Genomic DNA, 12245 nt, shown 5'->3' with positions numbered 1-12245 from the left:
ATAAAACTATAGGTACCGATAATCTTGTTTTGCACTAACTGAGGGCATTTTTACTGTCTGTTGCAGATGAACCATGCGTGTCGTGCCCTAACATACATGATGGAAGCTCTTCCTCGTTCCTCGGCTGTGGTAGTTGAGGCTGTGCCTGTCTTCCTCGAGAAGCTACAAGTGATACAATGTATGGATGTGGCCGAGCAGAGCCTCACGGCCCTCGAGATGCTGTCTCGTCGTCACAGCAAGGCCATCCTTCAGGCTCGGGGTGTGTCTGCCTGCCTCATGTACTTGGACTTCTTCAGCATCAATGCCCAGCGAGCGGCCCTGGCCATCACGTCGAACTGTTGCCAGAACCTGCACGCCGACGAGTTTCATTTCGTAGTAGATTCCCTGCCACTGTTGGCGAATAGACTGACGCAGCAAGACAAGAAGAGTGTGGAAAGTGTGTGTTTAGCGTTTAGCCGTCTGGTGGACTCTTTTCAGAACGAGCCAGCCAAGCTTATGGAAATCGCAAGTCCTGGGCTGCTTACTAACCTCCAGCAATTGGTAAGGTTCACTTGGCTTATAAGTAATTCCAGGCTGCTTACTTGATGTGCATTGCAATTTTTCTGTATTTCGTTCTGCTCTAGGATGTCTGCAACTGTTGTATTCATATATGGGATGTAATTATGTTCATAGGACCTCTATGACATTCTGGTTGACAGAATTTGTGCAGTTATTATATCAGTAGCAGATGCTAGTTGATTCATAAATCTCGTTGCTGCTACTCATATGAGGATAAGTGGTACCATATCAATGGAAGACTTGGAATTTATTTTTGTGTTTCAGCTTGTTTTGTCTCCACCCGTAATCAGCACCGGCACCTTCATTACAGTATTGCGGATGTTGTCTGTGATGTGTGCTAACTGTCCAGACCTGGCCTTGTCGCTGCTACGACAGAATATAGCAGGTACCTTGTGCTACCTGCTGACCGGCTCCGGGGATGCCAACACGGATGAGGTGGAGTTGGTGTCCCGCAGTCCACAGGAGCTCTATGAAATCACGTGCCTCATTGGAGAGTTGATGCCCAGGTTACCGTCGGATGGTATTTTCTCGGTGGATGCTCTACTGGAGCGGCCTAATAATCATGTCCAAGACACGGTGCAGTGGCAGTGGAGGGATGACCGTGGCCTCTGGCATCCATACAGCACGATAGATTCCAGGATCATTGAGGTATTTATTAAATAAAGGGAGTACAATTAACGTAACAAAAGAACTAAGTTTGTATGTAGCTCGTAGGAAAAGGTAATAGTGCATAATCCCGAATACCACCTGCAATTTTTCCCCCCAAATATTTGTTCTAAATCTTGGGTGCGGGTCGTATTCAAGCCTTTTATTCTCGTAAATATTTAATACATTTACACGGAGTATTGAAATAGATTTGAATGCGGCTACCGTACTCAATATACTACATATAAAATGGGCGTTCAGGTCTTATTGTGTTTTAGTTGCGTGCAAGATCATGAAATACGGTATATCAAAGAATATGGGTAAATATGAAAGCCTCTGTTGCGGATGCTTGATAGCCATTTGTTTCACAGGTGTTGCTGGCATGCTGGGTGTGCGAATAGCTGATTTAGTGGGATATCGTACTTTGCGAGAGTCGAGACGGTTGGTTACAGAAGTCTACCTCGCTCACATTCGAGTTCCGTATCTGTCCCGTGTAAGTGCTGTCTCCATTGTAAGCGATGGATTCAAAACGGTGTCTGCGGTCATTTACTGTGTGTGACAAACTTAAAGTTGTAAGTGAAGCTGAAATATACGGAAATGCTGTCGTTGTCAGAAAGTACGATATTGATGAGTCGAGTATTCATGATTGGAGGAAGAAGAAAAAACTTCTAAAAATTGACGGCGATCGCAGAGTATTCTGTGGGCGGAGTGCAATTTTTCCACAAATTGAAGAATAACTCCACAAATTTGTGATAGAAAAACGTGAGTTAGAATATGTTGTTTCTGATGAAATGTGTCAATTGAAATCGCTAGTGATCTCAAAAGAACTCAAAACACAATGTTTTACTGCAAGCCGCGGATGGATCAGAAACTTTTATCGGAGAAAGGGATTGTGCATTCGGAGACGTACGTCTATTTCACGCCGTCTCCCTGGGGTAGATGAAGTAAAATTAACTGCCTTTCAGCATCACATTATTCATTTGAGGAAGAAAAATTCTTATTTGCTGTCGCAAATTGGGATTGCTGACCAGACACCTGTCTATTTTGAAATGCCGTTGGAAGATACAGTGGATATGAAGTGTTTTAAAAGTGTAACCATCACAACAGGTGGTAACGAAAAGCAACAATGCATGGTAATGTTGTGCGTATTAATGGATGGAACCAAACTCCCTCCATATGTGGTTCTGAAAAGGAAATCACTGCCGAAAGGAAACTTGCCGTCCGGTGTTATTTTTAGAACACGAGTCCGGCTGGGTGGACAGTGGGTTAGTTGACTGGGTGAAGTGCGTTTGGCAATCATTCACTACTGATCTGGATTTAGCCCAGTTGCCCAGGTGGCTGATTCCCAATCTGTTGTTTTCCTAGCCTTTTCTTAAATTATTGCAAAGAAATTGAAAATTTATTGAACATCTACCTTGGTAAATTATTCCAGTCCCTAACTCCCCTTCCTATAAACAAATATTTGCCCCAATTTGTCCTCTTGAATTCAAACTTTATCTTCATATTGTGATCTTTCCTACTTTTAAAGACGCCACTCAAACTGTTCATCTACTGATGCCCTCCCACGCCATCTCTCCATTGACAGCTCGGAATATACCACTTACATGTTTCAAATCTCATGTTATTGTCCGTATTGAAATTATTATTATTATTATTATTACTGAAATGAAATGAAATGGCGTATGGCTTTTAGTGCCGGGCGTGTCCGTGGACATCTTCGGCTCGCCAGGTGCAGGTCTTTTGATTTGACTCCCGTAGGCGACTTGCACGTCGTGATGAGGATGAAATGATGAAGACGACACATACACCTAGCCCTCGTGCCAGCGAAATTAACCAATGATGGTTAAAATTCTCGACCCTGCCGAGAATTGAACCCTGTGACCAAAGGCCAGCACGCTAACCATTTAGCCATGAAGCCGGACATTATTATTATTATTATTATTATTATTATTATTATTATTATTGTTATTATTATTAATTTATGTCCCCACTTAACGATTTTCAGACGCCAAACAAAGCACACTCTGTGTTAATAAACAAATGGAGACAACGATCGTACGAAATTAAACATTATGATGAAAAATGCATTACCGCCAACCCTGTAGATATCCATAGAGGCTGCAAACTTTACTGTTAATAATTTTTAATCTTCCTGGCGTGGAACTTCTGGCACTATGCGTTCACTTGATAGCTTACCTAACCTTAACATTTCGGTCTCTTATCTTATTTTCAGCTGTTTAGCTAAATCCTGATGTTATGAATTTGGAAAAGCATGAAATATACTTAAAAACAAGGCTTTGGCTTTCAACAGTCACAGTTATCCAAAGAACGCTTCCAGTTACTATGTATTACATTCGGAAGTACAACTCGTATGCTAGGTATCGGCTGGTTGTTTGGCACACTTTGTTTCTACAGCAGGGCTTTATTTGGAAGGAGTGGCTTCTGTTACATATACACAAACTGGGAATATCAGAGGCCATCTCCAGAAACCATTTGGGAATAGTTTCTCACTGTTTGGACTTTACGAAACTATTTTTAAAAGTAAAAAAAAAAAGACGGGTTTACGAAACTATTTTTAAAAGTTTAAAAAAAAGACGGGTCCTTGAATACTCTCGATGCATGGCTGACGAGATGTCAGGGAAAGTGACGTCATTTGGAATGACAACGTGCCGTTAGCAGAGAAATTGGCGGCACAACACGATAATTAAAATGAAAGCAGTGATTAAGTTTACTCAGGTTTACTGTGTGGTGGGCCATTAAGTTCTTTTTGTATCAATAATGCATAATATGATACTACCATAACCTTTCCCCTTTTATGTGCGGGGTTGAGTATGAAGAGACTAATCTTTGTAGCGAGATTTTATGACTATGCCCTCGAAAAAAAACCCTGCACGATACGGGAAAATGGAAAATCCGGGAACGAATTAAAACCGTCAACAGTTTGACTGTACTTCACAGTAATTAAATATATATCATTTCATTTGTACAAAAATGCTTGCATTAAATACATTAGTAAAAAAAAGTTATATTTTAAGTTCAGTTTTACGGAGAAACTTCTTCACTTTCGCGTGAAAACGTCTTTCAGGCCAGCAACTTTCATCAACCAAGCTCATCGAAAAATATTCTACTAAATAAGTTGTCAGAATTATATTGATATCTAAGAAATTTAAAACCACATCTGAGACTCCAGTTTCACTAAGGCTACAAGGAGAGTGTATCAGAGTAATTATGCCGATCGGGCAAACATTATAATCCAGTCACTTAAAACGTCTACGGTAGCTACCTCTGTTTTTCACCTTGAATAAATCTAACTGGAACAGGTACAGTTATCCACAGTAATCATTATCTAACGACAGTCTCATGTAAATTAGAAGACTTCGTGTTAATAACCTAAAAAAGAACAGTGCAACTTGTTTATCAGTAAAAGTTTTCGTGCTGTATTACAAACTTACGGCGCGAAATGTAACTTCGAGTTCGTCCATGTTTTAGGCCTCGGTACTTTCCGTTAATGACTTTTTTGACCGATAAACAGGCGAGAAATGTGGCTTGCATGATAGGCATAATTACTGGTGCAGTTCACATGAACCTACCTGTGGTATTATAGTTAAGAAAGATCGCTGAAAACACGTTAATAAGCATAGGTTGCAACAGGTCCAGTCACATAAAGTAAGCTAATCACAACGCACTAATAGAAAAATGATACCTAAATACATTAAATCCCAGAAGATGTAATGAAACAGACTTGCGCTCACAAAAATAGGTGTCACATCGCACACATATAGGTTGCGTACTGTACACACAAAACACTTAAATTGTTATTTCTTCAGTCACAGAATACAGTAGTCACTCTGTAGTGAAGAAGTCTTTAATCGTCAGTTGTTTTTTGTTTTGTCGTGCCTTAACATGGTACAGTGCTCCCTCAATATTTAAAACGTTCTGTAGTTCGCTGCTGTTTGTGTCATTCGCAGTAATATAGTCTCAAATTTTGTCGAAGGCGGCTAATGCTTCTGCAAACGTTGGCAGGGGTTCAATTTCATCTTCGTCTTCGTCTTTCCCCTCGCTCGCGATCTCATGCACGGCGCTTGCACTGGCTGTGGCAGTAGCATCATCATACAGCTGTTCTATGCTCTTTACACCACAAGTGGCGAGCTCACTATCGACTGTAGTGTACGTCTCGAAGTTAACATCTCGAGAGCTTCTCCCAGTCCTCACTGATAAGTTGTTCTTCACTGCCAGTGTTGGTGTCGTTCGTGTCTCTGCTTTCGCTAAAGCCACATTTATGAAAGCAATTTTGAATGGTGGAGGGCGAAACGTGGAACCATGCTGACACAACAAAGTGGATTGCCTGTAGAATACTGAACTTCTTCACTTCTTTCCCGGCGTCCAACATACATACAGCCCTTTGCACCAGCTGCTTGCGGTAGTACCCTTTAAAGCACTTTGTCACCCCCGCATCCAGAGGCTGATGGACACTGGTACAAGCATCCAGTCCATGAAGAAAATCCAAAAAAATGTCTGGTTATCCAAGCTTTACCGTTCGCGTAGTATCGCAGCGGTAACTTCTTCACGTTCTTAAAATATCTCGGTTTCGCTGCTTCGCCTATAACGATAGGGATACGTTTGTCTGACCCGTCACTGTTACAGCACAACAAAACAGTTATGCGGTTCTTCGCATTTTTGCCTGCATGACAAGATTCTCCTTTAAGAGCCTGCGTGCGATCCGGTAAACAGTTGAAAAATAAGCCTGTTTCATCCGCGTTATAGATGTTCTTCGGTTCGTATCCTTCAAGCAGCTCTGAGAGATTTTCCCCCCAATCTTCCACAGCCGAACCGTCAACTGCAGCACTCTTTCCGGCAAGCTTTTTATACACCAGCCCGAGACGCTCCTTAAACTGGAAAATCCATCCATTCAAAGCGGAAAATTTTTTGACACCCATTCTTGCAGCGATGCTTCGAGCTTTTACGCGCAAAATGTTACCATCCACAAGAATTCTCGACGCCCGAGCTTGCTGATGCCAAGAAAAGAGAACTGCTTCCATTTTGGAATATCTCGATTCCTTCCCTCTTTTTCTATTATTTGCGTAGGATACACATTTTTTAAATTGTTCACGTATCTCTTGTTTTTTCCCTATTATTGTATTCAGTGTCGAAGCAGGTAAGCCTAAACGTTTTGCGGTCAACTTTTTTTTCTGTTGGATTCCTTTCAACTTCCTCTATAATCTGAAGTTTTTCTTGCAGGTTTTTCACATGCTTTACAGGTCGCGCCAGTTCAATACTGTACTGTGTAAGCAAACGGAAACTCTACTGCGTAAATTGTTGGTTTTCACCAGCTAGTAACACAGCCAACCGAACGAAACATTCAACAGAAAGCTCTTAACAAAGCACAAGTTGGCGGAGGCCTTCATTGTGAGCTTGGTACAGAGGGTTCCTTAAGTATGATCGCGCAAGGTTTCCGACGAAATTAAAATACGCTACACTCGCAAATTCGATTCCTGCCGTCCATTCTCAAAATCTTGAAAAACGCTTAATCGAGGATTTAGCGTTGATGGGACTGAAATTTCTGGATGGTTGATGCGGGAAATCGTTTCTTCGAGGAACGGATAATGTGGGATTTTTAATACAGGTTTTAAATGGGATGTTTGCGAGACCACGTAATTTGAACGAAGATTTACGGGAAAACGTAGTTTTGGGGAACGGATAATCGAGGTTTCACTCTACTGTCTTCCAGCAAAAATAGCCAGTATAACTCAAATACATTCATAAATTTGTTGAAGAATTGTGTGGAATGTGTACATGTATAATTTATAGCTCTTTATAGTCTAAAAGCCTTGTGTTCACTGCACAAAATTTCAGGTTTATTGCATATTGGAGTCCTTACTTTTTTTGGCTGTAGAAGTGGAAAAAAAGGGGATCTAATATGCAAGTAAATATGGTATTTATTGAAGTAAAAGTAACCGTTATTATTGAAACAATCGCTTGCTTTAACTACATTCAACGTTGCTACTCTCTACATTCCCAGAACCCTCTGGCCTTATTTTCCACGGCGTATGCTTGCTATAATAACTGTTTTATTATTCTTGCTTTCTTAACCTGCCCTTCGAACTTGGACTTGCCGAACGACCCGTGTCACTCTCCCAGGATCGCTTTAAGACCTGGCGGTATCGATGTGACATAAAGCAAATTAATAGAGGGAAAAAAATAAAATAATTCTTATTTTGTATCCAAAACTATAACCATCTGTCCTCTTTTGTTTTTTGTTGTTGTTTTACTTTCGACATTGAAATATGGAAGGGGCAGATATATTTATCACGTTTTTGAGCTTTTAATTTTTTTCATTAATTTAAAATCATGTATGTAAATTATTTTTCATATTCAGAATCTAATATTTAGTATTAATATGCTATCAAAAACAAAAAGAAATGTGATTGGTAAAGATAATCCTTTTTTTTTTTACAGTCTCAGTTAAGAAAATTTTGACTTTGTGTGATAAAAATACCATGGTGCCATTGTAGTATCAAGCGGAAAGCAAAAATGCATTATTCACATGCTTGCTACTCTTTAGAACAAGTGTCGGTGGATCTATCTAGCAGCAGTAACATTGTTATTTCTCTTGTCCTGTGTAAGAAACTTCATATTCGATCTGAATTGACATTGTGTTTAGGAGAATAGGAGGGGAATTATCCATCTTTCAATACAATACTGAATGAACTGACTAAAAATTACAACATTTCATGTTTCTGGTACTGTTTTCGACCTCTTTGAGGCCATCCTCAGCCGTACAATTCAAATTTTGCAAATTATTAAAAATATATACAAAACATTTAAAAAGCCTTGAAGAAAAGTGCTACAATCACTAAACATACTTCAGAATACTAATTGTCAGCAGATCAGATAAAAAGCTTTGTCAAGTTTCCAAAAAATATCTGGTTGTGAATAAGTCCCTGTCCACGTTTGCTCACTGTGTGTATGTCCGGCTTGTTAGGGTTCCAAGGTTCCAATCCACCGTAGTTTGCCGCCTTGCATTAATATATAAAAAGAATGTGGGAAGAGTTAATGGAACAGCTGCTGGGTCTTTCCATTGTATATAATGACATTTGCAATATATGGTTGATATTTGTCCAGGGGTTCCTGCTTTAGATGTTCATCACTGTAATGAAGGTTGAATAGGTCCAAAAGTATGCTCTCAATTAGAATCAAGATAACTGCAAAAGGGAAAGAAAATGATATAAGCGATGACTATTGTGCGAAAGAAGCGGAGACTACCAAACAGTTTTCAACTTTCACTTTCACTTTCAATAGTAACCATGTTTATAAAGTTACCAATATCTTAAGAAAATACAAACAAAAAGTAGCCTGCAATACCAGCAAGAATAATGCTACCTTACTTTTAAATTCATATTCGGTTAATGCACAAAAGTACACAAGGTGAAATGTGCAAATTGTGAAGTTTCTTATAACGGTGAAACCAGAAGGAACTTTTTGATATGTTACGTGGAGCACATTAATGCTATCAAGCATATTAGGCTATGAGCCATGGTGCAGGATGTTAGATTGAAATCATAAATTCTCATGTATTGAAGAGGACTTGAACATTATAAGGTTTGCAACTAACGGCCCTGTGTTGAATACAGTAAAACCTAGTTAATTCGAAGTCGTTGGGACTCAAAAATCGGACTTCGAATTACGTGATTTCGAATTAACCGCCAATTTGCAATTCAGAAGTACCAACCCTTGCCGCATTACAAAATATTTTGAGGCCCGTTACTGCATGCGTTTAACCTTGATTCACAGTTTATACCTTTCAAATGCCATGAAAAAATAACTGTTTCCAAAATGTATCCAAGAAGGTGCATTTACAGTATTCAAATAATGCACTCCGATATCTCACTGGTAAACATAACCTCATGCAACAAAAGAAAGAAAAAAAAAGCACGATTCAAAGATGAGGAGAAATCTATGCTGGCTCCCATGTGCAAGTGCTTTATTAATTGGATTACTATACTGTATGCATTTTAGATGCCTTGTATTTACACAGAAAGGACCTGATGCCCTTAAAATCGAACTTTCCTATGACTCTATCCTTGTACAATTTCCCGCCATGGCACTTCTCTCGTACTTCAGAAATGTAAACACTTGCCGCGTCACAAAGTATTCTAAGACCCATTAATACATGCAGTCACCTCGATTCACAGTTTAAACCTTTCAAATGTCATGGAAAAAACTATTTCCGAAATGTATCAAACAGGGTGCATTTACAATGTTCAAATAATGCACTTGGATAAATCACTGACAAACATAACCTCACGCAACGAAAGAAAAGAAAAAAAAAATCGCACAATTCAAAGACGAGGATAAATTATGCCGGTTCCCCTGTGCAAATGCATTATTTTTTTGGATTTCTTTACTGGTTGCATTTTTATTATAGATGCTTTGTACTGGCATGGAAAGTGCCCGACGCTCTTAAAACATTGTGGCCTATCGAAGTTTTCTATGACGAGGGGATAAAGTATCTCGCTTCCATGTGCATTGCAATGCACTACTATGACCCTCCATCCCTCACACTGTAAAATTTCCCGGCTGGCAATTTCTCCTTTAAAACCATAAGACCGTTTGGGCTCGCATTAAAATAAAGCAATGCAGTTTCACCGGCAATGTCAATATTGTTCGGTGGCTACGAATTTATTATATTTGCCACGCTTTTTGGTCAACTGTCAGCATCGCCAGTGTTCACGGATTCTGTTTTCCCGCACACTGCATGTTGCGTGATATTACGGCGTTCCTTAAAAGGTCGAGCACAGAGTTCCGATTTCATTCATCTTGGCAATCGTGAAGCGCACTGTAGTCCCACCGAAGTGAGTGTAAGTGCAAAAAGCTAACCTTTCACGTTGCGGAACGCGCGTTCTATTATGACAAGGAGCGGATAAATTTCGAGTTGAAATTACTCTGTAACATACTATTGTTTTAAAATGTAAAGGCAGTTTTGAATTAAATGTCTGAATTTCGGTAATGGGACCGACGTACTTCGAATTACGAATTATCTGTATTTCGAATTAAACAATTAAAATAACATGCAAAACTGTGTATCATGTTTCCGGGAATGAGAGCTGCTTCGAATTAGGTGGGATTTTGAATGAACCGATTTTGAATTATCCAGGTTCTACTGTATTCTTAAATTATTTCATACACCTAGAGCAGTTTTCTAATCTGAAACATAATATTAACAAATGTTCTGAGAAATTGCTGTTCATTTGATGTTGCCGTCTCTACCTATATAGAATATTTGTTGTTGTTTTTGTTTGAGCGATCAGTCCATCGGCTGGTTTGATGCAGCCTTCCATGCTACCCTATCCTGTGCTAACCTTTTCATTTCTACATAACTAATGCATCCTACATATGCTCTAATTTACTTGTCATATTCATATCTTGGTCTACCTGTACCGTTCTTATCCCTCTACACTTTCCTCAAAAACCAACTGAACATGTCCTAGGTAACCCATTGAACTGGAAGTTCTCCTGCACTGCCATGTTACACATATCACATTCATAATGGCATTCGCCCCTGTTCTTCCCCTCTGGATTTTTCTCACGGCGGTCGTAGCAGACATTGCCTTGCTTACTGGTGGTGTTATCTTGCTAGGGAAGTGACACCAATTCTTGCTCATGTACGTGTATAAGTTTGATAAAGCTTCGATGTATTCTGATATTTTACTGTAGTGAGGTTAGAAATCCCCGAAGAATCCTTGTGACTACATTGAATCACGAATGCTAGCATCGTTCCATCACATTTTGAACCCTGGAAAAAGGAGGCCCAACAGGGTTGATGTTGGAAGGTCTTCTTCTGTTTGATTACCAAACTAGAGTTTGGCCAGTGAGGTTACTAATGCTAACATCACTGGAAGGCAATTCGGTATCACCGTATAATGGCTTGACATTAGCAGGGGAGCAGTTAAAAATAAGGAAGGTGTGCAAATGGATTGTTTTAAGAGTGTGGGAGGATTGATATGGAACAGGGATGTACCACACAGATATAAGGGAACAAGACTTATTTTGATATATGGATCAGAAACGTGGGTGATGGGGAGGGATAAAAGCAGTGGAAATGAAGTTTCAAAGGTGTTGAGTAGAGAATGGACAGAGTAAGAAATGAGAGTTCTGCAAATGGTAAATGAGGTACCCCTGCAGAAGGTTGCACTGGGGTGGTTATGCTAAGAGAATGGCAGAAGAGAAGATACCAAGATGAAGCTGAAGGGATGGAGATCGAGAGGAAGACCGAGGTACAGATGTCTGAAAGGTGGAAGTGCTGGATGGAGAGGGTTATGTTCCAAGCAGACCCAGTCTGCTTCAGATGATCATTGTCAGCCAAAACAGTCATTAAATGATGTACCCTCTTTAAGTCATATATCCAAATGGGCTTGTAATAGTATTCTCCTGGTGTTATGGTTTTGTGCGGTTCTCTGCCAGGGCAATCTTCCGTCTCTCTGGTGGTCTTCCTCTGTGTCTGCAGATATTCCTTCGGACTCCATTCAAACACTGGCTTCCTCCATCTTTTCATCATTGTTATGCTGATGATGGTGAAATTATGTCCTATACATTTTTACTGTACTGGTAAAAATGACGGAGATGTACATGAATTTAAATTTTTGTTACGAAGTCCACTTATGCAGAACATTGCTCAGGTGAAAATTTGAAGTCAATACAATACTGCCAATATTGTACGATTTGTTTAGTATAGATGTTTCCGATATCATCAGAGTATTGATATTTCTGCAGCTCTGGTATCGATACCAAAATATATCTTATGTGGTATTGCAACTTCTCTCTGTGTGCGTAGTGTTTGTTTCAGCAGTGTGAAATCTCTGGTCTTTGCCTTTTGCTTTTGTTCACGACAGTAACTATTTGAGAAGATTAAGAACTACAGTGTCCATGCTTGATTAAGGTTGAATGTATGTGTGGATCGGACATCTCATTTTAACGCTAAGCACCTGCGCTCTGCATTTTCCACTTGTGGCTTCATTTATCCTTATAAAGCTTTTGACATTTTT

The 12245-nt window shown here is 39.8% G+C and overlaps 1 protein-coding gene across 17 annotated transcripts in view; it reads left to right on the top strand.

Annotated features, from left to right (window-relative positions):
• Positions 1-12245, top strand: part of ctrip (E3 ubiquitin-protein ligase ctrip) — a 322022-nt gene that overhangs the window by 120737 nt on the left and 189040 nt on the right. For all 17 annotated transcript variants that reach the window (XM_067157963.2, XM_067157962.2, XM_067157961.2 and 14 more), the window contains 2 exons: positions 67-540; positions 823-1206. In XM_067157963.2, the coding sequence (XP_067014064.2) occupies positions 67-540; positions 823-1206 (858 nt within the window). The remainder of the gene's footprint in view (positions 1-66; positions 541-822; positions 1207-12245) is intronic.

This window comes from Anabrus simplex, chromosome 14, assembly GCF_040414725.1.
Source record: "Anabrus simplex isolate iqAnaSimp1 chromosome 14, ASM4041472v1, whole genome shotgun sequence".
Lineage (NCBI taxonomy): Eukaryota > Metazoa > Arthropoda > Insecta > Orthoptera > Tettigoniidae > Anabrus > Anabrus simplex.
The sequence above is the reverse complement of the archived record's forward strand: the minus strand, read 5'-3'. Positions and strand labels throughout refer to the sequence as shown.